We start from the raw sequence: 27,472 nt of genomic DNA, 5'->3' as shown, positions 1-27,472 counted from the left end.
TGGCATTCTGCATCTTCCTTTTCACAATACCCCACAGATTTTCTATGGGGCTAAGGTCAGGGGAGTTGGCGGGCCAATTTAGAACAGAAATACCATGGTCCGTAAACCAGGCACGGGTAGATTTTGCGCTGTGTGCAGGCGCCAAGTCCTGTTGGAACTTGAAATCTCCATCTCCATAGAGCAGGTCAGCAGCAGGAAGCATGAAGTGCTCTAAAACTTGCTGGTAGACGGCTGCGTTGACCCTGGATCTCAGGAAACAGAGTGGACCGACACCAGCAGATGACATGGCACCCCAAACCATCACTGATGGTGGAAACTTTACACTAGACTTCAGGCAACGTGGATCCTGTGCCTCTCCTGTCTTCTTCCAGACTCTGGGACCTCGATTTCCAAAGGAAATGCAAAATTTGCATGGTTGGGTGATGGTTTGGGGTGCCATGTCATCTGCTGGTGTCGGTCCACTCTGTTTCCTGAGATCCAGGGTCAACGCAGCCGTCTACCAGCAAGTTTTAGAGCACTTCATGCTTCCTGCTGCTGACCTGCTCTATGGAGATGGAGATTTCAAGTTCCAACAGGACTTGGCGCCTGCACACAGCGCAAAATCTACCCGTGCCTGGTTTACGGACCATGGTATTTCTGTTCTAAATTGGCCCGCCAACTCCCCTGACCTTAGCCCCATAGAAAATCTGTGGGGTATTGTGAAAAGGAAGATGCAGAATGCCAGAGCCAAAAACGCAGAAGAGTTGAAGGCCACTATCAGAGCAACCTGGGCTCTCATAACACCTGAGCAGTGCCAGAAACTCATCGACTCCATGCCACGCCGCATTAACGCAGTAATTGAGGCAAAAGGAGCTCCAACCAAGTATTGAGTATTGTACATGCTCATATTTTTCATTTTCATACTTTTCAGTTGGCCAACATTTCTAAAAATCCCTTTTTTGTATTAGCCTTAAGTAATATTCTAATTTTGTGACACACGGAATTTTGGATTTTCATTTGTTGCCACTTCAAATCATCAAAATTAAATGAAATAAACATTTGAATGCATCAGTCTGTGTGCAATGAATAAATATAATGTACAAGTTACACCTTTTGAATGCAATTACTGAAATAAATCAAGTTTTTCAAAATATTCTAATTTACTGGCTTTTACCTGTATACCTTGATGTTGCAGAAAAAAGACCATATATTTTTTTAACCGATTTCCGAACTCTAAATGGGTGAATTTTGGCAAATTAAACGCCTTTCTAATATTCGCTCTCGGAGCGATGACGTCACAACATGGCGTCACATCGGGAAGCAATCCGCCATTTTCTCAAACACCGAGTCAAATCAGCTCTGTTATTTTCCGTTTTTTCCGACTGTTTTCCGTACCTTGGAGACATCATGCCTCGTCGGTGTGTGGTCGGAGGGTGTAACAACACCAGAGGTGGGTAGTAACGCGCTACATTTACTCCGTTACATCTACTTGAGTAACTTTTGGGATAAATTGTACTTCTAAGAGTAGTTTTAATGCAACTTACTTTTACTTTTACTTGAGTATATTTATAGAGAAGAAACGCTACTTTTACTCCGCTACTTTTATCTACATTCAGCTCGCTACTCGCTACTAATTTTTATCGATCTGTTAATGCACGCTTTGTTTGTTTTGGTCTGTCAGACAGACCTTCAAAGTGCCTGCGTTACTGGTGACGTTTGACTCCGTTCCACCAATCAGATGCAGTCACTGGTGACGTTGGACCAATCAAACAGAGCCAGGGGTCACATGACCTGACTTAAACAAGTTGAAAAACTTATTGGGGTGTTACCATTTAGTGGTCAATTGTACGGAATATGTACTGTACTGTGCAATCTAATAATAAAAGTTCCAATCAATCAATCAAAAGTGTGAAGGAAAAAAGACACTTTTTTATTTCATCCGTACATCCCGTCACAAGCCTAAAGACTGACTGCACAGTTCCTGTATTCACAATAAAAGTGCCGCTCCATCGCGCCTGCGCTTTCAAAATAAGAGTCTGCGAAAGCCAGCGCAAACAAGCTAGCAAGCTACGGAATTTGCCGCCAATGCATTTCTTGTAAAGTGTGTGAAAACGAATATGGAAGCTGGACAAATAAGATACCAAAAACCAAACACTTTCATGTGGTATTAGACAGAAAGGAGGAACTTTTTTTCTCCTGCATTTGAAAACGTGGACGTTAAGCACTGCTGTCTGATTACAATCAATGCAAGTCATCAGAATCAGGTAATACACCAATTTATATTCTTGTCTTCATGAAAGAAAGGAATCTATGTGTTAAACATGCATGTATATTCATTAAAACACCTTTAACATGTAAACAAAAACGGCAAAATAAATAAATATAAATGATATACTGTATATATCAATGTGTGTGTATGTATATATATATATATATATATATATATATATATATATATATATATATGATATGTGTGTGTATGTTACTCATCAGTTACTCAGTACTTGAGTAGTTTTTTCACAACATACTTTTTACTTTTACTCAAGTAAATATTTGGGTGACTACTCCTTACTTTTACTTGAGTAATAAATCTCTAAAATAACAGTACTCTTACTTGAGTACAATTTCTGGCTACTCTACCCACCTCTGAACAACACGAACAGGGACGGATTCAAGTTGCACCAGTGGGCCAAAGATGCGAAAATGGCAAGAAATTGGACGTTTGTTCCGCACACTTTACCGACGAAAGCTACGCTACGATAGAGATGGCAAGAATGTGTGGATATCCTGCGACACTCAAAGCAGATGCATTTCCAACGATAAAGTCAAAGAAATCTGCCGCCAGACCCCCATTGAATCTGCCGGAGTGTGTGAGCAATTCAGGGACAAAGGACCTCGGTAGCACGGCAAGCAATGGCGGCAGTTTGTTCCCACAGACGAGCGAGCTAAACCCCCTATCGACCCTAGCTTCCCTGGCCTGCTGACATCAACTCCAAAACTGGACAGATCAGCTTTCAGGAAAAGAGCGCGGATGAGGGTATGTCTACAGAATATATTAATTGATGAAAATTGGGCTGTCTGCACTCTCAAAGTGCATGTTGTTGCCAAATGTATTTCATATGCTGTAAACCTAGTTCATAGTTGTTAGTTTCCTTTAATGCCAAACAAACACATACCAATCGTTGGTTAGAAGGCGATCGCCGAATTCGTCCTCGCTTTCTCCCGTGTCGTTTTCGTCGGTTTCGCTTGCATACGGTTCAAACCGATATGGCTCAATAGCTTCAGTTTCTTCTTCAATTTCGTTTTCGCTACCTGCCTCCACACTACAACCATCCGTTTCAATACATGCGTAATCTGTTGAATCGCTTAAGCCGCTGAAATCCGAGTCTGAATCCGAGCTAATGTCGCTATAGCTTGCTGTTCTTTCCGCCATGTTTGTTTGTGTTGGCTTCACTATGTGACGTCACAGGAAAATGGACGGGTGTATATAACGATGGTTAAAATCAGGCACTTTGAAGCTTTTTTTTAGGGATATTGCGTGATGGGTAAAATTTTGAAAAAAACTTCGAAAAATATAATACGCCACTGGGAACTGATTTTTAATGGTTTTAGCCATTCTGAAATTGTGATAATGTTCCCCTTTAAGTAAGAAACAAATATAAAATACAAATGTATTTCAGTTTTAGGAGTTAAATGGTGGAACAAGCTCAGTGATGAGCTGAAGACGTGTAGTTCTTTGTTAAAGTTTAAGAAAACCTTGAAAGGTGAAATAATTGAAAATTATAAAATATAGTAACATTACTTTCATCCCATTGATTTTTTTTTAACGTTGATGTTCCAGGCAATCTCATTTTCAGTGAAGGTATAGGATAGGCAAATATAAGCTTTGGCTTCAGCCTATTTCTTTTTCTTTTCTTTTTGTGTGTAAATGTGTATGATTGTTAAATATGAATAATCTGTACTGTTGAACTGGTCACACAAAATGGTTGATTATATGACCGAAATAAACTTATTTCATTCATTCATTCATAACATGATTTTTTTAATGAAAGGTGGGACCAGTAGCGACAATGTTTTTATGTTGTGTTTAATTTAGCAGCAAAAAACATCAAACACCTTAATTACGTGTGAACGTCGACATTTGCATGTCTAAATATGGTAAATCTCCTGGGAAAATTGGTAAAAATATAGCGGCACAACAACTCACCATCTACTCAATTTTATAGTAGTTTATTGGTTTAATGCGTTGTAAAATTTCATCATGAGAAACCCTAAAATATTGGGAACATTTACCGTAAATTCCAGACTATAAGCTGCTACTTTTCCGTCACGCTTTAAACACTGCGGCTTATAAAACGGTGCGGCTAATTTGTGGATTTTTCTCCGCTAAAGGCTATAATGTTTTGTGTTCAGCAAACAGTTTTCATTAAACACAAGTGGAGATACTAAAAAGGTGTGTTTGTGCTCTAGCGCTATCTTTCGGACGTGTTCGCTCACTGCAGGGGCGTGAACGTCTACAGTATATTCTTCTGTTTAGTGCTTTCAACCGGAATTACAAGTGCCATTAGATCTACTAGTCATCCATAGCATTTCTATTCGTAAGGAGTCTTCATTCATCACTCCAAGCAACATTTGTAAGTTTTACAATATAACAAACAATTCTTATTAACTAAACCGTCTCATGTGTGATGTCTGGAGGAGTGTTTTCATGCATATTTGTAAGTGCTATCCTAATGAAATCAAGCTAGAATCGTTAGCATTAGCTAATATGCTAACTAGAGATGTCCGATAATATCGGACTGCCGGTATTATTAACCCCCGTACTGAAACGGTTCAATACAAATACACGTACCGTTACACCCCTAATATTTACACAAAGTTTGCATTGTTGTCAGAGATATCTCTTCTGTCCTCTTCATGTCCATCCAGCTCGGTCGCGTTATTTGATGGAATGACGCAACATGAAACTCGTGGCGCTCCTTTAACAAGATCACGCGCAGAGTGTTGCGGACGGAGGCTTGTCAAGGGATCCGGTCGCTGCAGTAGCCAAAACAAACTAAACGGGACTGGGAAGACGCCAAGAAAGAAGGACAAAAACAGGATTTCTCTGCAAAAGTGCAAATTTTGACATTTATTCCTAAATGAATTAAAAAAGGGAACTTTTCTCATGGAGGGGGAACATGTTGGTGCTTAAACAATGGCTATTTCCATCTACTTTACTACCGTATTTTTCGGATTATAAATCACTCCGGAGTATAAATCGCACCGGCCGAAAATGCATAATAAAGAAGGAAAAAAACATATACAAGTCACACTGGAGTATAAGTTGCATTTTTTGGGGAAATTTATTTGATAAAAGCCAACTGTTGGAATAATTGTTTGTAAGTTATCACAAAAGAAACGTTGTATTATGAATGCTGTCTTTCGAGGCCTAACAAGAGGAAGAAGGCTCGTGAAACGTCACTGTGATTTCAACACGGACAGATGGCAGGATCTGCTCAACTTCCAGAGGAACTCTCTTTGAAGTGTTAAACGAACTCTCTTTGAAATATTTCACAAACTCTCTTCCAACTATTTGGTAACCGAGGTCAACGCTATTTACGACCCGCTGCCCTCTTGAAGTCCCTGTGGTCAGGAGACGGGAGGGGTTATCCATTGTCCTCCAACACCTGCCCCAGCTGGATCCAGGAAGAGCCCAAGCCCGAGAAATCCTCTTCTTGGACTTCAATGAGACCGAAAACAATGACTGTTTTACATACTTCCCATTCCTGCTGTGACATGTGTTGGTGCGTGAACATTGAACATCTGAATAAATGAGGAGACGAAAACCTTCTTCGTCAGAGCGTGGTGCAGGACTGTACAGAGAGTGCAGTGGCCATGTCTCTCCTCAATATTGAGTCCAAATTGAATTCTGTCTCTGTTTGATTCCGTGCCTCTTGTCTTGTTTAATAGATGTCCTCAGTGTTTGAACGTGACACCAACACCAAGAATAGCCGTTTGAAAGGCAATTTAAAATAAATAAAGAATAGTGAACAACAGGCTGAATAAGTGTACGTTATATGAGGCATAAATAACCAACTGGTATGTTAACGTAACATATTATGGTAAGAGTCATTCAAATAACTATAACATATAGAACATGCTATACGTTTACCAAACAATCTGTCACTCCTAATCATGAAATCTTCTTCCTCTGTGTTGCTTCTAAACAACTCTGCCAACTCCAAAGGTAGACAATGCACTTCTGCCATGACCCGTCCCCGCAAAATTTTTATTGGTTGACGTGTGTGTGTGACGATTGCTGACATACGTCTAGTCTCTTACGTGAACGAGAAAAATAATATGATTTGATATTTTACGCTAATGTGTTAATAATTTCACACATAAATCGCTCCAGAGTATAAGTCATACAAACTATGAAAAAAACTGCGACTTATAATCCGAAAAATACGGTAATTGTTATTTTTGGTGATACTAAACACTGGTATCATATGTGTATATTTTGTATCTGCTAATGTAGTTCTGTTGTACAAAAAAAGGCAGATATATTTCAAAATGCCAAATATTGGTCGATGTCTACTCCAAAGGACTAAAGAAGTTTCACTCACCACACGCCTGGGCGATGAGGCTGGCCAAGAAGTCCTCGTTTCCGTACTGTTTGCTCATGACGGCCGTGCGAATCAACGCTGTGGCTTCCTTCATGTCATGGAGGTTCTTGGCCGAGGAACACACACAGTCGGGCAGGATCTCCAGGGCCTTCTTGCAGGCCTTCTCGTAGCCTTCAATCAGCTGCGGCGACACGGCTCCTCGTTTATTCCCGACAGGGACACATTTGACGGACGGGTCTGTTACTACGCACCTCGGACACGGAGAGGCCCATCCGGAGGAGCTCCTCAGCCAGCTCCAGCAGGGCGCCGGCAAACACCAGCACAAAGTTGGTGCCGTCTCCCACCTCTTGCTCTTGCATGTAGGACGCCATGACGATCATTTTGGCGGCTGGATGCTGCACCTAACGACACGAGAGAAGACTCAATCAATCATGAGCAAGTGGATATCATACAAACCCCGTTTCCATATGAGTTGGGAAATTGTGTTAGATGTAAATATAAACGGAATACAATGATTTGCAAATCCTTTTCAACCCATATTCAGTTGAATGCACTACAAAGACAAGATATTTGATGTTCAAACTCATAAACTTAATTTTTTTTTTGCAAATAATAATTAACATAGAATTTCATGGCTGCAACACGTGCCAAAGTACCGTATTTTCCGCACCATAAGGCGCCCTGGGTTATAAGCCGCGCCTTCAATGAACGGCATATTTCAAAACTTTGTCCACCTATAAGCCGCCCCGTGTTGTAAGCCGCATCTAACTGTGCTACAGGAATGTCAAAAAAACAGTCAAATAGGTCAGTCAAACTTTAATAATATATTAAAACCAGCGTGATGTGGGCGCGCATGGAATCGTATATCAACATGGACGAAGCTGCGTGAAAAAAGCCACCCGGCCTCTTCGCGTAAACTTAAACTTACCTTAACCACTCGCTCATCTTTTCTTCATCCACCCCTTCGAGTTAGCTTTTATGATGACGCCGGCTGGAAAGGTCTCTTTTGGCAAGGTCTTCCTTTTGAATATCACCATGGGTGGAAGTTTCTGGCCATTAGCATGGCAAGCTAGAACCACAGTGAAGGATGACTTCTCATTCCCTGTGGTGCGAATATTCACCGTACGTGCTCCCGTTGTATCCACAGTGCGGTTCACAGGAATATCAGTTGCTGTGAAATAGTAATCCGTGTGCGGATGGACAGATTGCGTCTTTTCATGAACCGGATCTCTGTCGCTTAGTAGGAGCCATTTTGTGGTCTTTACAGATGTAAACACACAAAGGAAATGAAACGTACGGTAATATCCGCGCTCTTTTTCTTCTTCTACGCGGGCGGGTGGTTGCTTACAGTAGAAGAAGAAGCGCTTCCTGTTCTATGGGGGCGGGTGCTTACCTTGGCGGTTGCTTGCGTAGAAGAAGAAGCGCTTCCTGTTCTACCGGGAAAAAAGATGGCGGCTGTTTACCGAAGTTGCGAGACCGAAACTTTATGAAAATGAATCTTAATATTTATCCATATATAAAGCGCACCGGGTTATAAGGCGCACTGTCAGCTTTTGAGAAAATTTGTGGTTTTTAGGTGCGCCTTATAGTGCGGAAAATACGGTATATGCATCAAGTGTTAATTCAAGGCTAAGGCAAAATATCGAGATATATATCGTGTATCTTGACATGGCCTAAAAATATCCAGATATTTAAAAAAGGCCATATCGCCCAGCCCTAATTGAGGGCAGTGTTTTTCAACCTTTCCTGAGCCGAGGCACATTTTTTTAATTGAAAAAATCCCGAGGCACACCACCAGCAGAAAACATAAAAAAAGAAACCCAGCAGCCGATATTGACAATAAAAAGTCGTTCTCGCAATTGTTGGATATGAATTCCAACCATAACCAAGCATGCATCACTATAGCTCTTGTCTCAAAGTAGGTGTACTGTCACCACCTGGCACATCACACTGTGACATATTTGGAGTTTTTTGGTGTTTTCCTGTGTGTAGTGTTTTACTTCTTGTCTTGAAATTAATTATATTTATATAGCGCTTTTTTCTCTCTCTGGTGACTCAAAACGGTATCGCTCGGTTGGTAGAGTGGTCGTGCCAGCAACTTGAGGGTTCCAGGTTGTGTTGTGCCGTTGTGTCCTTGGGCAAGACACTTTACCCACCTGCTCCCAGTGCCACCCACACTGGTTTAAACATAACTTAGATATTGTGTTTCACTATGTAAAACGCTTTGAGTCACTAGAGAAAAAACGCTATATAAATATAATTCACGTTTTACACTCCTATTTTGGTGTTGATTGTCATGTCATTTGTCCACACTAGAGATGCGCGGTTTGCGGGCACAACCGCGGAGTCCGCGGATTATCCGCGAATCGGGCGGATTAAATGTTTAAAAATTAGATTTTATCAGCGGGTCGGGTCGGGTCGGGTCGGGCGATTGAAATTTTAAAAAATTAGATTTTAAATAGATTCAGGCGGGTGGCAGTTAAACCAATTGGTAAATATATATACATAGTTAAATGTTGTTACCCACATACGAAAAACGAGCAGGCACCTGCAGCATATGCCACAACAGAAAAAAAAAAGAAAAAAGAGATGGACACTTTTACGGAGCGGAGAAGGCCCCCGACGCCTCGCCGGGGTCCGGGACCGAGGCCCCTTCCCCCGAGAGGGCCCCACCGGGAGCCGTAGCTGAGGTGATCCGCGAGAAGGGCCCGACGCACGTCCAGGGTCACCACCGCGCCCACCGCACCGACACCCCGCCTCGTCCGCCTTCGCCGCGGCCGGCGTCACGCGCAGCAGGTAAGCAGCTTACCTGCCCGCCACCCCCGTGGCCGGGGGCTCGTAACAGGGGTCACTCCGCGCGCTCCGCCCGCGCAGCTTACCTGCCCGCCACCCCTGTTGCCGGGGGCGCGTAACAGGGGTCACTCCGCGCGCAGTGCGCTCACGAAAGGGGTGGGGCTCACCCTGGTTGATATAGACAGCAGGACGGTGGCCATGGAAGTCGGAACCCGCTAAGGAGTGTGTAACAACCCACCTGCCGAATCAACTAGCCCTGAAAATGGATGGCGCTGGAGCGTCGGGCCCATACCCGGCCGTCGCCGGCAGCGAGACGCGCTTGGAGGTGCGCTCAGCGCGGCTCCCAGATGATTGCGCACTGGTGTGCGTCTGGGTCGTGACAGCGTGGCACGCGAATGTCTGTGCTGCATTGGATCAGTCTCCTTTCTTTAACAGGCAAAAGCTTTATAACCTCACTAATGCCTTGCATCGTCTAAATTAGATATATAACAACGGGCGGGTGCGGTTCTGATCAAATGTTAGATCGGGTGGATGGCGGATGGATGACGACTTTCTGATGCGGTTGCGGATGAAATAATTGCCTATCCGCGCATCTCTAATATATATATATATATATATATATATATCGTATTTTTCGGAGTATAAGTCGTACCGGAGTATAAGTCGCACCTGCCGAAAATGCGTAACAAAGAAGGGAAAAAACATATATAAGTCGCACTGGTGCCCGGCCAAACTATGAAAAAAACCTGCGACTTATAGTCCGAAAAATACGATATATATATATATATATATATATATAAAATATGAACCCTCCCTTAAGACAATACTTGCCTTGACCTTAAAAAGTAAAAAATTTGAGGCCTGTCACAGGGATTATTTACATAAATGGAAAACCACAACAAACCTAATATGGAAACCTGAGGTACACCCTTTAATACAGAGAGAAAAGACGAGAAGGAACCAGCAAACTGAACGCATTGCTTTTATCTGACAGGTAATTAGAGAACCATAATATACATATTACCCATAACTAGAAAAAATAAGGATGTTGCTTACTTCCAGCTCTCTGAGGATGGTGGCAGCGTCATTAGTAACAAAGAGTTTCTCCAAGTGGTTGATGACCATTTTATTCATGCCTTGGAAATAAGAGAGGAGAGCATCATAGAGAGTCTTCTCCGTATGGACAAACAACGTATTGATGCACTTACCATTGGGCCCGTAAGCTGTGCGTGTGGTCTGGGAAAGTTCCTTACAGGCTCTGATGTTGCGAAAGACTGCCTCTTCAAGACCTGAGTAGTGCTGGAAGAAAAGACATTATTATTATTAATGACGGACAACTAAAGGGGGACATTGTATTAGAGACTTCTAGGGATGGGCACCAAATACCTATGCCTAAAATGATTATTACAGTTTTAAATTAAAATGATGAAAAAAACGTGATCGATAATTGCAGAACTCACACACTGACTGGTTCGACTGCTAAGATGAAAACAAGAGACATCAACATTTTTCCTAATTAAACGACATACCTCAATCTATACTTATAAAAAAAAACACATTGCTGTTTGAGCAACTAAGATATTCAATTGTGCACATCGCACCAACAAGTTAGGGGACATACGAGACGGAGGTGGTTTTACGGTGCGTTCAAGGACCTCCGAAAAGAGGACAACCAAAAAGTGGAACGCCCACCAGTAACAATAAATAATTTATATTATGTGCAATGCATTTTTAATTTAAATACATCTTAATGCACTACAAACAATTATTTAAAAAAAACAGATAAGATACTAACACTAAAACACTATCATTGAGGTATAAGAAACAAAACATGCAATATAGTGGCTTTTCCCAACAGTGCACCTATTTATTTAAAAAATCTAAATACTTCAATGTGTGTAGACAAACTTTTTGAGCACATTCAACAACACTGGGACACAATAACCGTGATACAAAATTGTCGTATCTTTACATTTCGCAAAAGAGGACATGTCCGGTGCAAAGAGGACGTATGGTCAGTCTATCGTAGCCCGTTAGCTGCTAGCATGCTAGCAAAAGAGGACTAGCAGCGATCGGTTTCGCCGGACGTGAAACCAATCGCTGCTAGCATGCTAGCAGCTAACGGGCTATGATAGACTGACCATACGTCCTCTTTTCACCGGACATGTCCTCTTTTGCAGAGCTGTCAGGGTGGAGTTTCTTAAATGCCTCAAATGTCCGGCATTTTGAGTTAGGGTTGTGTGTATTTTCAATGTACGTTCAGGGTTAAAAAGGGGTTAAAAACACAACAAATTGTGTGCGCAGCAGCATTGGTGAGGGAGGGGCAGAGACAGAGAGAGAGTTATGATAAACGCGCATGCATCGTCAGGCTCTGCTTTTTATCCATACATTTATCAGATTCAATTTTTTATTATCTTTTGCAGGGTGTCAAAAGTGTGCATTTTTGTAACATTTTCCTTGTTTTATTTGGCAAGTTGAAAGAACATGGCGCCAGTATGCTGGGTTTTTTTTCCAATAAAATACTGGAAAGGATAGAAATGTAGTTTGTCTCTTTTATCCGATTATTAATCGAAGTAATAATCAACAGATTAATCGATTATCAAATTAATCGTTAGGTGCAGCCCTAACATATATACACATACATATAACATGTATATATACATACATATATATATATACACATACATATACAAATACATAGATACATATATGTATATATATGTATCTATATGTCCCGGCAAGAAATCTGCGTTCAAAGAACTCCGGCTTATTAGTGATTCCCAGAGCCCAAAAAAAGTCTGCGGGCTATAGAGCGTTTTCTATTGGGGCTCCAGTACTATGGAATGCCCTCCCGGTAACAATTAGAGATGCTACCTCAGTAGAAGCATTTAAGTCCCATCTTAAAACTCATTTGTATACTCTAGCCTTTAAATAGCCCCCCTGTTAGACCAGTTGATCTGCCGTTTCTTTTCTTTTCTCCTCTGCTCCCCTTTTCCTTGAGAGGGGGGGGGGGGGGGGGGGGGGGGCACAGGTCCGGTGGCCATGGATGAAGTGCTGGCTGTCCAGACCCGGGGTGGACCGCTCGCCTGTGCATCGGCTGGGAACATCTCTACGCTGCTGACCCGTCTCCGCTCGGGATGGTGTCCTGCTGGCCCCACTATGGACTGGACTCTTACTATTATGTTGGATCCACTATGGACTGGACTCTCACAATATTATGTCAGACCCACTCGACATCCATTGCTTTCGGTCTCCCCTAGAGGGGGGGGGTTACCCACATATGCGGTCCTCTCCAAGGTTTCTCATAGTCATTCACATCGACGTCCCACTGGGGTGAGTTTTTCCTTGCCCGTATGTGGGCTTTGTACCGAGGATGTCGTTGTGGCTTGTGCAGCCCTTTGAGACACTTGTGATTTAGGGCTATATAAATAAAGATTGATTGATTGATTGATACATATATGTATACATATATATGCATATATATACACACACACACACACACACACACACACACACACACACACACATATAGGTATATATATACATATATGTATATATACATACATATATGTATATATACATACATATATATATATATATATACATACGTACATACATATTTATACATACATATATACACAAACATACATATATACATACATATATACACACATAGATATATGCATATATATACACACACACACACACACATATATATATATATATATATATATATATATATATATATATATATATACACACAGACACACATACGTACATACATATATATACATACATATATACACAGTACATACATATACACACAGATACATACACATATATATATATATATATACATACATATACACATATATACATACATACATATATGTATACGTACATACATATATGTATACGTACATACATATATGTACCGTATTTTCCGCACTATTAGCCGCACCTAAAAACCACACATTTACTCAAAAGCTGACAGTGCGGCTTATAACCCGGTGCGCTTTATATATGGATTAATATTAAGATTCATTTTCATAAAGTTTAGGTCTCACAACTACGGTAAACAGCCGCCATCTTTTTTCCCCGTAGAAGAGGAAGCGCTTCTTCTTCTACGGTAAGCAACCGCCCCCATAGAAGAGGAAGCGCTTCTTCTTCTACTGTAAGCAACCACCAAGGTAAGCACCCGCCCCCGTAGAAGAAGCCCCCGGATATTACGTTTCATTTCATTTGTGTGTTTACATCTGTAAAGACCACAAAATGGCTCCTATTAAGAGACACGCGTACAACGCAGAATTCAAACTCAAGGCAATAAGTCACGCAGTAGAACACGGAAATAGAGCAGCAAGGTAGAGGAAGCAACAAGATGACCTGCGCCACTAAAACAGGGAGACAGCGCCGGACGACATACGCCAACATCTGCCAGTGGATTGTAAATGCCTGGGCGGATATATCGGTCTCAACTGTGGTCCGAGCTTTCCAGAAGGCAGGATTCACGGAACTGCTGCACAACAACAGCAACATTGACTCTAATGACTTCGACGAGACGGAGCCGGCCATTTTGGATGCCGTATTCGCCCAACTTTTTAATTCAGACACTAAAGAAGAATTCGAGGGATTTATGGATGAGGAATAATTTCAGAAAGTGAGCTTTAAATGTTTATTTTGTGTGTTGTGTGACCCGGGGTGGACCGCTCGCCTGTGCATCGGCTGGGAACATCTCTGCGCTGCTGACCCGTCTCCGCTCGGGATGGTGTCCTGCTGGCCCCACTATGGACTGGACTCTTACTATTATGCTGGATCCACTATGGACTGGACTCTCACAATATTATGTCAGACCCACTCGACATCCATTGCTTTCGGTCTCCCCTAGAGGGGGGGGGGTTACCCACATATGCGGTCCTCTCCGAGGTTTCTCATAGTCATTCACATCGACGTCCCACTGGGGTGAGTTTTTCCTTGCCCTTATGTGGGCTTTGTACCGAGGATGTCGTTGTGGCTTGTGCAGCACTTTGAGACACTTGTGATTTAGGGCTATATAAATAAAGATTGATTGATTGACATTAACGTTCAAGCAACGTTGAGTTATTGATGTTGCTATTGCTCTGCAGTAATTTGAGTGTTACTATTTTTGTGGTTGCACATTTGCACATTACATTTTGGGGGTGAACAGAGTTGTTAGAACGGTGGTTTGTAATATATTATTAAAGTTTGACTGACCTATCTGACTGTTTTTTTGACATTCCCTTTAGCGCAGCGTAGGCGCGGCTTATAACCCGGGGCGGCTTATAGGTGAACAAAGTTTTGAAATATGCCATTCATTGAAGGTGCGGCTAATAACCCGGGGCGGCTTATAGTGCGGAAAATACGGTGTGTGTATATATATATATATATATATATACACAGAAGTGGGTAGTAACGCGCTACATTTACTCCGTTACATCTACTTGAGTAACTTTTGGGATAAATTGTACTTCTAAGAGTAGTTTTAATGCAACATACTTTTACTTTTACTTAAGTATATTTATAGAGAAGGAACGCTACTTTTACTCCGCTACTTTTATCTACATTCAGCTCGCTACTCGCTACTAATTTTTATCGATCTGTTAATGCACGCTTTGTTTGTTTTGGTCTGTCAGACAGACCTTCAAAGTGCCTGCCTTACTGGTGACGTTTCACTTCGTTCCACCAATCAGATGCAGTCACTGGTGACGTTGGACCAATCAAACAGAGACAGGTGGTCACATGACCTGACTTAAACAAGTTGAAAAACTTATTGGGGTGTTACCATTTAGTGGTCAATTGTACGGAATGTGTACTGTACTGTGCAATCTACTAATAAAAGTTCCAATCAATGAATCAAAAGTGTGAAGGAAAAAATATACTTTTTTTATTTCAACCGTACATCCCGTCAAAAGCCTCAAGACTGACCGCACATGAGGACGTTCCTGTCTTCACAATAAAAGTGCCGCTCCATCGCGCCTGCGCTTTCAAAACAAGAGTCTCCGAAAGCCAGCGCAAACAAGCTAGCAAGCTACGGAGTTTGACGCCAATATATTTCTTGTAAAGTGTATAAAAACGAATATGGAATACGAAGGTCCTGAGTAGTCTTGGGTTCAATCCCGGGCTCGGGATCTTTCTGTGTGGAGTTTGCATGTTCTCCCCGTGACTGCGTGGGTTCCCTCTGGGTACTCCAGCTTCCTCCCACCTCCAAAGACATGCACCTGGGGATAGGTTGATTGGCAACACTAAATTGGCCCTAGTGTGTGGATGTGAGTGTGAATGTTGTCTGTCTATCTGTGTTGGCCCTGCGATGAGGTGGCGACTTGTCCAGGGTGTACCCCGCCTTCCGCCCGATTGCAGCGGAGATAGGCTCCAGCGCCCCCCGCGACCCCAAAGGGAATAAGTGGTAGAAAATGGATGGATGGATGGAAGCTGGACAAATAGGATGCCAAAAACCCACCACTTTCATGTGGTATTAGACAGAAAGGAGGAACTTTTCTTCTCCTCCATTTGAAAACGTGGACGTTATCATCACTACTGTCTGATTACAATCAATGCAAGTCATCAGAATCAGGTAATACACCAACTTATATTCTTGTCTTCATGAAAGAAAGGAATCTATATGTGTTAAACATGCATGTATATTCATTAAAACACCTTTAACATGTAAACAAAAACAGCAAAATAAATACATATAAATGATATACTGTATATATCAATGTATATGTATATATATATATATATATATATATATATGTGTGTGTATGTTACTCATCAGTTACTCAGTACTTGAGTAGTTTTTTCACAACATACTTTTTACTTTTACTCAAGTAAATATTTGGGTGACTACTCCTTACTTTTACTTGAGTAATAAATCTCTAAAGTAACAGTACTCTTACTTGAGTACAATTTCTGGCTACTCTACCCACCTCTGTATATATATATATATATATATATATATATATACATATCAGTGTTTCCCACAGGACAGGCATCTATTTGTGGTGGTGTGGTCGGGGGGTGGGGGGTGGCGGCGGCAGCGGCGATGACCAAGAAGAACGCGGAGTTGGAATATAATTACATTTTATGTACATATTTATATACAGATTTGAACAATTAGTGATTGCAATATTCAGTGTTGACAGCTAGATTTTTTGTGGACATGTTCCATAAATATTGATGTTAAAGATTTATTTTTTTTGTGAAGAAATGTTTAGAATTAAGTTCATGAATCCAGATGGATCTCTAATACAATCCCCAAAGAGGGCACTTTAAGTTGATGATTACTTCTATGTGTAGAAATCTTTATTTATAATTGAATCACTTGTTTATTTTTCAACAAGTTTTTAGCTATTTTTATATCTTTTTTTCCAAATAGTTCAAGAAAGACCACTACAAATGAGCAATATTTCGCACTGTTATACAATTTAATAAATCAGAAACTGATGACATAGTGCTGTATTTTACTTCTTTATCTTTTTTTTTCAACCAAAAATGCTTTGCTCTGATTAGGGGGTACTTGAATTAAAAAAAAATTCACAGGGGGTACATCACTGAAAAAAAGTTGAGAACCACTGCCCTAGTATATACAATAATATAAACCAAGTCATTGTATTTCATTTAGGATTATTTCATAACTTCATTTAAATAAAAATATATTTTTTGTCTTTTTTAGATACAGTCAATAAATAATGTGAACATGTATCATAACATGGAAATCTAAGAGAACGTGTTGTGAATGAGGATGCTTGTGGACCTGGAAATTATTATTTATTTATTTTTACACATTTTTATTTAAAAAAAAAACAGTTTTTCCAACGTATTCAATTTTAGACGCTTTCTCTTCTTAGTTATTATTTCTCCGGCTGTAGAAAAGAGCCGCTCACAGGGCACAGAGGAGGCGACACAGTTGGCGTATCGGTCACGTGACCAAAACAGCTCATGATCGGTCACGTGACTTTCTAAAAGCGGTACGCGCACCGACACAGGGTTTCGCTCTATGATGCATCGGTGTTGCCGGACCCATCACTACTATCTACCTATAACACCTGTAAAAATGAAGCAATGCTACCACGCTAGCAAGCGTTAGCTAGCCGGCTATGAGCCACCAAGCTGCTAACTATCGCCAAAAGGCACCATTTAAGTTTTTTTCCCCATGGCATCCTGGATCAAGTCTTTCAGCAGCTTTTGGACGTTTGAGGTAGAAACGTAGGAAGCGCCATCATTATGAAAAGTAGCCGGCGAATATTTTGATCCCGTCCGTCTGTCCGTCCCTCTTCTTCTTCTGGCCCACCAGGTGAATTAAGTGCTATTGGCGGAGTTACCGCCACCTACTGCACCAGAGGTGTAACTACAAGCAACATTCACAGACAGTCCCATTGCTTTTATGAGCGGTCGAGCGAGTCAAAAGCCGAAAAATCCATTTGTGGCGGAAGTAATTCTTTCGTGGCGGGCCGCCACAAATAAATGAATGTGTGGGAAACACTGTATATATTGCACTCTATTTTAGTTACTTTGTTGAGTTTACAACCCCCTGGCGCTGATTTATGCTGTTTTTGATCATTTTTATTTTTCGATTGTTTGTACATGTTGCAGTTTATAAAATTTAATTAATAAAAATTAAAAAAACAACACATGCATGCTAGCTGAAACATGGCATTAGCAGCGCAGCGAGCAACTTAACACATGCTGCTGAGTCACAGTAGTTACTCGCCCTCACACTTTAAACTAATAAAACCTTTCACTAGATGTAAGAAGACAGAATGGAGACAGTCCAAAGCAGGTGCTGATGCTCGGAGGTTAACTAGCCGCCATGCGAGCTTCTAGAAGCTTCGAACATGTGAATCATTGCCATGCTAACTTAGCTCATGCTAACTAGCACGTTGCTTCACAATCAGTCACAGGAAGTGCGGGGAATCCGACACAACATCGCGGGTTCGCCTCACCTTGGCGCCGTCCTTCAACATTTGGGCAAAGCCCGGTGCTTTGGGGACGTGGAGAGCCATTGTGCGTTCGTCTGTCGGCCTCGTTTTGCGGGGAGGAATCAGCCGCGGCGTGGACACTACAAAGCCGGAGGGACTCGGGAAGGAAGGGGGCGGGGCGAAAGGAGTGGGGCGTGGCGTCGTTAGGACGGAAAGTCAGGAGGGACAAACTGCGCGAATGTCGCAAATATTGGTATTTAGGTACAATTACCAAAATAATAACGGTTATCATTATTATCACTGTGTTGTTGAAGTACTCACGCACAATTATGACCAAGTTGGATTTAAAAACTGGAATACAATAAATAAATACTTTCTTGGCAGACGAAATATGTTATAAAATATTATTGTTTCCGGCGTTGTCTGTTATGCCTTTATTCTGATATAGTAGTGATGGGTCCGGCAACACCGATGCATCGGCGCATGCGTCGAGCTCATAGAGCGAAACCCTGTGTCGGTGCGCGTACCGCTTTTAGAAAGTCACGTGACCCATCATGAGCTGTTTTGGTCACGTGACCGATACGCCAACTGTGTCGCCTCCTCTGTGCCCTGTGAGCGGCTCTTTTCTACAGCCAGAGAAATAACTAAGAAGAGAAATCGTCTAAAATGTAATACGTCGGAAAAACTTTTTTTTTTTTTTTTTAATAAAAATGTGTAAAAAAAATAAAATTAAAACAGTTTCCAGTCCACAATCATCCACAACACGTTCTCTTAGATTTTCATGTTATGATACATGTTCACATTATTTATTGACTGTATCTAAAAAAGATACAAATATATTTTTATTTCAATGAAGATATGAAATAATCCTAAATGAAATACAATGACTTGGTTTATATTATTGTATATACTAGGGCAGGGGTCACCAACGCGGTGCCCGCGGTCACCAGGTAGCCCGTAAGGACCAGATCAGTCGCCCGCTGGCCTGTTCTAAAAATAGCTCAAAGAGCAGCACTTACCAGTGAGCTGCCTCTATTTTTTAAATTGTATTTATTTACTAGCAAGCTGGTCTCGCTTTGCTCGACATTTTTAATTCTAAAAGAGACAAAATTCAAATAGAATTTGAAAATCCAAGAAAATATTTTAAAGACTTGGTCTTCACTTGGAATAAGCGGTAGAAAATGGATGGATGGATGGGTCTTCACTTGTTTAAATAATTCATTTATTTTTTACTTTGCTTCTTATTACTTTTAGAAATACAATTTTAGAGAAATTAAATATGATTTTAGGATTTTTAAACAAATATACCTTTTTACCTTTTAAATTTCTTCCTCTTCTTTCCTGACAATTTAAATCAATGTTCAAGTAAAAAAAAAATTTTATTATTGTAAAGAATAATAAATATTTTAGCTTCTGTTTTTTCGACGAAGAATATTTGTGAAATATTTCTTCAAACTTACTATGATTAAAATTCAAAAAAAATTATTCTGGCAAATCTAGAAAATCTGTAGAATCAAATTTAAATCTTATTTCAAAGTATTTTGAATTTCTTTTAAAATTTTTGTTCTGGAAAATCTAGAAAAAATACTGATTTGTCTTTGTTAGAAATAAAGCTTGGTCCAATTTGTTAAATATTCTAACAAAGTGCAGATTGGATTTGAACCAATTTAAAACATGTCATCAAAATTCTAAAATGTATCTTAATCAGGAAAAATTACTAATGATGTTCCATAAATTCTTTTTTTAATTTTTTCAAAAAGATTCAAATTAGCTACCGTATTTTCCGCACTATTAGCCGCACCTAAAAACCACAAATTTACTCAAAAGCTGACAGTGCGGCTTATAACCCGGTGCGCTTTATATATGGATTAATATTAAGATTCATTTTCATAAAGTTTCGGTCTCGCAACTACGGTAAACAGCCGCCATCTTTTTTCCCCGTAGAAGAGGAAGTGCTTCTTCTTCTACGCAACCGCCAAGGTAAGCACCCGCCCCCATAGAACAGGAAGCGCTTCTTCTTCTACTGTAAGCAACCACCCGCCCGCGTAGAAGAAGAAAAAGCGCGCGGATATTACCGTACGTTTCATTTCCTTTGTGTGTTTACATCTGTAAAGACCACAAAATGGCTCCTACTAAGCGACAGGTTTCCGGTTCATGAAAAGACGCAATCTCTCCATCCGCACACGGATTACTATTTCACAGCAACTGCCTAAAGACTTTCAAGAAAAGCTGGCTACTTTCCGTGCATATTGTAAAAACAAGATAGCTGAAAAAAAGATCCGGCCAGAGAACATTATCAACATGGACGAGGTTCCACTGACTTTTGATATTCCTGTGAACCGCACTGTGGATACAACGGGAGCACGTACGGTGAATATTCGCACCACAGGGAATGAGAAGTCATCCTTCACTGTGGTTCTAGCTTGCCATGCTAATGGCCAGAAACTTCCACCCATGGTGATATTCAAAAGGAAGACCTTGCCAAAAGAGACCTTTCCAGCCGGCGTCATCATAAAAGCTAACTCGAAGGGATGGATGAAGAAAAGATGAGCGAGTGGTTAAGGTAAGTTTAAGTTTACGCGAAGAGGCCGGGTGGCTTTTTTCACGCAGCTCCGTCCATGTTGATATACGACTCCATGCGCGCCCACATCACGCTGGTTTTTAATATATTATTAAAGTTTGACTGACCTATTTGACTGTTTTTTTGACATTCCTTTAGCGCAGTTAGATGCGGCTTACAACACGGGGCGGCTTATAGGTGGACAAAGTGTTGAAATATGCCGTTCATTGAAGGCGCGGCTTATAACCCAGGGCGGCTTATGGTGCGGAAAATACGGTAGTTTTTCTCTTCTTTTTGTCGGTTGAATTTTGAATTATAAAGAGTCGAAATTGAAGATAAACTATGTTTCAAAATTTTATTTTAAATTTTTTCTTGTTTTCTCCTCTTTTAAACCGTTCAATTAAGTGTTTTTTTTCCATCATTTATTCTCTACAAAAAAACCTTCCGTAAAAGGAAAAAAAAAATGTACGACGGCATGACAGACAGAAATACCCATTTTTTTATATATATAAATGTATTTATTTAGCTATTCTTGTTTAAATCACACTTACGTGTAACTTACAAATGACAATATATTTATTTATTTAAGTGTGTATCAAACTGGTAGCCCTTCGCATTAATCAGTACCCAAGAAGTAGTTTTTGGTTTCAAAAAGGTTGGTGACCCCTGTACTAGGGCATCAAATCAGTGTCAGTTGAGTCGGTCCATAGGTTGCCTGTAGGGATTTTTAATGTCCAGCAGATGTCAGTATTTAGTGACACAGTATCGACACAGTATCAATACAGTTTTGCAATGTGTCCAAACGCTTCATGACGCCTCATCAACCCATCACTACCTTTGACTGTTTTAATTTGTAAAAGTTTGTGTTTTTTTTTTTAATGATAAAGTAGAAACGTTTTGTTGGGTTCGACACATCCGGTTTATGTGACGTCTCGCAATTTTACTTCCTGTCGTCATTTATATTAAAAAAAAAAAATGCATGATTTTTTATATATTAAAAAAATGTTTGTATTTTTTTAAGCCCAGCTTTTTGTGTTTTTTCATGTTTATTTAAATAGAAAGTGCCTTAATGGCCTTAATCTGCAGCTACGATGCAACGTCATCCCCACTAATTAATAGGGGTGTCCGATAATGTTTTTTCTTGCCGATATCTGATATTCCGATATTGTCCAACTCTTAATTACCGATACCAATATCAACCGATACCGATATATACAGTCGTGGAATTAACACATTATTATGCCTAATTTGGACAACCAGGTATGGTGAAGATAAGGTCCTTTAAAAAAAAAAATAATAATAAAATAAAATAAGATAAATAAATTAAAAACATTTTCTTGAATAAAAAAGAAAGTAAAACAATATAAAAACAGTTACATAGAAACTAGTAATTAATGAAAATGAGTAAAATTAACTGTTAAAGGTTAGTACTATTAGTGGACCAGCATGTGTGCTTACGGACTGTATCCCTTGCAGACTGTATTGATATATATTGATATATAATGTAGGAACCACAATATTAATAACAGAAAGAAACAACCCTTTTGTGTGAATGAGTGTAAATGGGAGAGGGAGGTTTTTTGGGTTGGTGCACTAATTGTGTTTTTTATGTTGATTTAATAAAAAAAAATTAAAAAAAACGATATCGATAATAAAAAACTGATACCGATAATTTCCGATATTAAATTTTAAAGCATCTCTACTAATTAATCTTTATCGTGAGATGTATAATGTTGATACGCCATTATAATATACTAAAACATGATATACGTGCTTAAATCTGCCTCATAAAACCTGTTTATATGTAACATAAGATGTATACCACAGGTGACAAACCTAGGGCCCGGGGGCCAAATCTTGCCCACTTTGCATTTAATGAGGCCCGCAAAAGCCTTGAAATAATATGCGTCTTAAGTATTTTCTTACTAAATTTTGACAGAACAAAAATACATGTCTTGAATGTTATTGCATATCTTTTAAACGTTCATATTATCTAATAGTGCACCAAATGTTACACGATCGTACATTTCAGACTTTTTTTTGGTTCAAATAAAAATAATAATGAAAAAAAAAATAAACGGAAAAAAAGTAAATTTTTAAAAAAAGTTTACCGTTGCAACGTCATTATACTATTGGCTAAGATTTATATTCATAAATGGAAGTTTCTCAATATTCGACTTGATTTTTGCGCCTTTAAACAAGAATGAGAACTTTACATTGACGTCCCACTGGGTTGTGAGTTTTTCCTTGCCCTTTTGTGGGCTCTGAACCGAGGATGTCGTCGTGGCTTGTGCCGCCCTTTGAGACACTTGTGATTTAGGGCTATATAAATTAACATTGATTGATTGATTGACTTTAAAATGTTTTGAGAAACATTTTTTTTGATTGTTTACAGAACTTCTGTGAGCCTATGGCTTTACACTTTGCTACACACACACACATATATATATATATATATATATATACACACACACACACACACACACACAGGTAAAAGCCAGTAAATTAGAATATTTTGAAAAACTTGATTTATTTCAGTAATTGCATTCAAAAGGTGTAACTTGTACATTATATTTATTCATTGCACACAGACTGATGCATTCAAATGTTTATTTCATTTAATTTTGATGATTTGAAGTGGCAACAAATGAAAATCCAAAATTCCGTGTGTCACAAAATTAGAATATTACTTAAGGCTAATACAAAAAAGGGATTTTTAGAAATGTTGGCCAACTGAAAAGTATGAAAATGAAAAATATGAGCATGTACAATACTCAATACTTGGTTGGAGCTCCTTTTGCCTCAATTACTGCGTTAATGCGGCGTGGCATGGAGTCGATGAGTTTCTGGCACTGCTCAGGTGTTATGAGAGCCCAGGTTGCTCTGATAGTGGCCTTCAACTCTTCTGCGTTTTTGGGTCTGGCATTCTGCATCTTCCTTTTCACAATACCCCACAGATTTTCTATGGGGCTAAGGTCAGGGGAGTTGGCGGGCCAATTTAGAACAGAAATACCATGGTCCGTAAACCAGGCACGGGTAGATTTTGCGCTGTGTGCAGGCGCCAAGTCCTGTTGGAACTTGAAATCTCCATCTCCATAGAGCAGGTCAGCAGCAGGAAGCATGAAGTGCTCTAAAACTTGCTGGTAGACGGCTGCGTTGACCCTGGATCTCAGGAAACAGAGTGGACCGACACCAGCAGATGACATGGCACCCCAAACCATCACCCAACCATGCAAATTTTGCATTTCCTTTGGAAATCGAGGTCCCAGAGTCTGGAGGAAGACAGGAGAGGCACAGGATCCACGTTGCCTGAAGTCTAGTGTAAAGTTTCCACCATCAGTGATGGTTTGGGGTGCCATGTCATCTGCTGGTGTCGGTCCACTCTGTTTCCTGAGATCCAGGGTCAACGCAGCCGTCTACCAGCAAGTTTTAGAGCACTTCATGCTTCCTGCTGCTGACCTGCTCTATGGAGATGGAGATTTCAAGTTCCAACAGGACTTGGCGCCTGCACACAGCGCAAAATCTACCCGTGCCTGGTTTACGGACCATGGTATTTCTGTTCTAAATTGGCCCGCCAACTCCCCTGACCTTAGCCCCATAGAAAATCTGTGGGGTATTGTGAAAAGGAAGATGCAGAATGCCAGACCCAAAAACGCAGAAGAGTTGAAGGCCACTATCAGAGCAACCTGGGCTCTCATAACACCTGAGCAGTGGCAGAAACTCATCGACTCCATGCCACGCCGCATTAACGCAGTAATTGAGGCAAAAGGAGCTCCAACCAAGTATTGAGTATTGTACATGCTCATATTTTTCATTTTCATACTTTTCAGTTGGCCAACATTTCTAAAAATCCCTTTTTTGTATTAGCCTTAAGTAATATTCTAATTTTGTGACACACGGAATTTTGGATTTTCATTTGTTGCCACTTCAAATCATCAAAATTAAATGAAATAAACATTTGAATGCATCAGTCTGTGTGCAATGAATAAATATCATGTACAAGTTACACCTTTTGAATGCAATTACTGAAATAAATCAAGTTTTTCAAAATATTCTAATTTACTGGCTTTTACCTGTATATATAATATACGATACTAATATTGCCTCTATTTATTACCATTACAGATTGTGGGTGCTTTGTTTTTTCTGTTGTCGTTCACCTCTTGACACTTTTTGGGATTTCAATAAATGTTTGTAAACTGTTACCAACTGCGTGCCTTGCCATCCTTGATTTGAAAGTCTGGTTTGCAAAGGTTACATTACCTTCACCCGAGCCGGGGTGTGACAATGACGTAGCAGAAGAATGGCAAATCCAGGAAGTGACGATGTCGTCGCGCATGCGTGGACCGATCAAGGGGTTTTACCGCCGTTGATCCTTACATCTCTACTAGTGACGGATAAATGATCAAAACAAAGTCAATATACTTTAAAAGTCAGGTTTATTTCACATTTCCCCCTTTTTTGTCAAATAAAGGGTGGTCTATGGATGTATACATAGCATATAACTCACTAAATAGTTCTGAGGGTCATATATTCAGAAACACAAGACTGTACATATCTTCCACAATAAAAGAGTGTTCTGGTGCTAAAAACAAGTTTTAAACTCAACTCACAGTCACTTTGATGGGCCGGATTTGGATGAATAAATCTGGTTTCACGTGCATGAGAACATAAAACACCCAAACCGTCACATTTTAGGTTCCCACATCAATCTCAGAGAAATTCAGGACATGGAAAAAGTATTAAAAAAAAGGCACATTTATATAGTAAACACACAATAAACAAGTAAAACCAATACTATTGCATACACAGAGGAATATACATCCCTGTAAATGTTAGTGTTAAACAGTTTTGGTGCGGATCCCAGAGACAAAACAAAATTAGTCGTTAGCAAGATTAATGTGTAGATCGGGGATGTCCAAACTTTTTGAATAGGGGGAGCATTAGGCTAAAAACTAGGTGTATATATACATATATATATATATACACACACACACGTATATACAAACCCCGTTTCCATATGAGTTGGGAAATTGTGTTAGATGTAAATTTAAACGGAATACAATGATTTGCAAATCCTTTTCAAGCCATATTCAGTTGAATATGCTACAAAGACAACATATTTGATGTTCAAACTCATAAACATTTTTTGTGTGTGCAAATAATCATTAACTTTAGAATTTGATGCCAGCAACACGTGACAAAGAAGTTGGGAAAGGTGGCAATAAATACTGATAAAGTTGAGGAATGCTCATCAAACACTTATTTGGAACGTCCCACAGGTGTGCAGGCTAATTGGGAACAGGTGGGTGCCATGATTGGGTATAAAAGTAGACTCCATGAAATGCTCAGTCGTTCACAAACAAGGATGGGGCGAGGGTCACCACTTTGTCAACAAATGCGTGAGCAAATTGTTGAACAGTTTAAGAAAAACCTTTCTCAACCAGCTATTGCAAGGAATTTAGGGATTTCACCATCTACGCGCCGTAATATCATCAAAGGGTTCAGAGAATCTGGAGAAATCACTGCACGTAAGCAGCTAAGCCCGTGACCTTCCATCCCTCAGGCTGTACTGCATCAACAAGCGACATCAGTGTGTAAAGGATATCACCACATGGGCTCAGGAACACTTCAGAAACCCACTGTCAGTAACTACAGTTGGTCGCTACATCTGTAAGTGCAAGTTAAAACTCTCCTATGCAAGGCGAAAACCGTTTATCAACAACACCCAGAAACGCCGTCGGCTTCGCTGGGCCTGATCTCATCTAAGATGGACTGATACAAAGTGGAAAAGTGTTCTGCGGTCTGACGAGTCCACATTTCAAATTGTTTTTGGAAACTGTGGACGTCGTGTCCTCCGGACCAAAGAGGAAAAGAACCATTGTTATAGGCGCAAAGTGTAAAAGCCAGCATGTGTGATGGTATGGGGGTGTATTAGTGCCCAAGACATGGGTAACTTACACATCTGTGAAGGCGCCATTAATGCTGAAAGGTACATACAGGTTTTGGCATCCAAGCAACGTTACCATGGACGCCCCTGCTTATTTCAGCAAGACAATGCCAAGCAACGTGTTACATCAACGTGGCTTCATAGTAAAAGAGTGCGGGTACTAGACTGGCCTGCCTGTAGTCCAGACCTGTCTCCCATTGGTGCATTATGAAGCCTAAAATAGCACAACGGAGACCCCCGGACTGTTGAACAACTTAAGCTGTACATCAAGCAAGAATGGGAAAGAATTCCACCTGAGAAGCTTCAAAAAATGTGTCTCCTCAGTTCCCAAACGTTTACTGAGTGTTGTTAAAAGGAAAGGCCATGTAACACAGTGGTGAACTTGCCCTTTCCCAACTACTTTGGCACGTGTTGCAGCCATGAAATTCTAAGTTAATTATTATTTGCAAAAAAATAATAAAGTTTATGAGTTTGAACTTCAAATATGTTGTCTTTGCAGTGCATTCAACTGAATATGGGTTGAAAAGGATTTGCAAATCATTGTATTCCGTTTATATTTACATCTAACACAATTTCCCAACTCATATGGAAACGGGGTTTGTACATACATATATACATATACATAATACATATATATACACACACA

General features: G+C 40.2%; 1 protein-coding gene across 3 annotated transcripts in view; it reads right to left on the bottom strand.

The window, feature by feature from the left end:
* Window positions 1-18,507, bottom strand: part of cct8 (chaperonin containing TCP1, subunit 8 (theta)) — a 34,070-nt gene extending 15,563 nt beyond the window's left edge. For all 3 annotated transcript variants that reach the window (XM_061962887.1, XM_061962888.1, XM_061962889.1), the window contains exons 1-5: window positions 18,341-18,507; window positions 10,589-10,679; window positions 10,437-10,516; window positions 6,839-6,988; window positions 6,588-6,768 (exon numbers count right to left, since the gene is read on the bottom strand). In XM_061962887.1, the coding sequence (XP_061818871.1) occupies window positions 6,588-6,768; window positions 6,839-6,988; window positions 10,437-10,516; window positions 10,589-10,679; window positions 18,341-18,400 (562 nt within the window). In that variant the 5' untranslated portion in view covers window positions 18,401-18,507. The remainder of the gene's footprint in view (window positions 1-6,587; window positions 6,769-6,838; window positions 6,989-10,436; window positions 10,517-10,588; window positions 10,680-18,340) is intronic.
* Window positions 18,508-27,472: the final 8,965 nt, after the last annotated feature.

The sequence above is a fragment of the Nerophis lumbriciformis genome, linkage group LG09 (genome assembly GCF_033978685.3).
Source record: "Nerophis lumbriciformis linkage group LG09, RoL_Nlum_v2.1, whole genome shotgun sequence".
Lineage (NCBI taxonomy): Eukaryota > Metazoa > Chordata > Actinopteri > Syngnathiformes > Syngnathidae > Nerophis > Nerophis lumbriciformis.
The sequence above is the reverse complement of the archived record's forward strand: the minus strand, read 5'-3'. Positions and strand labels throughout refer to the sequence as shown.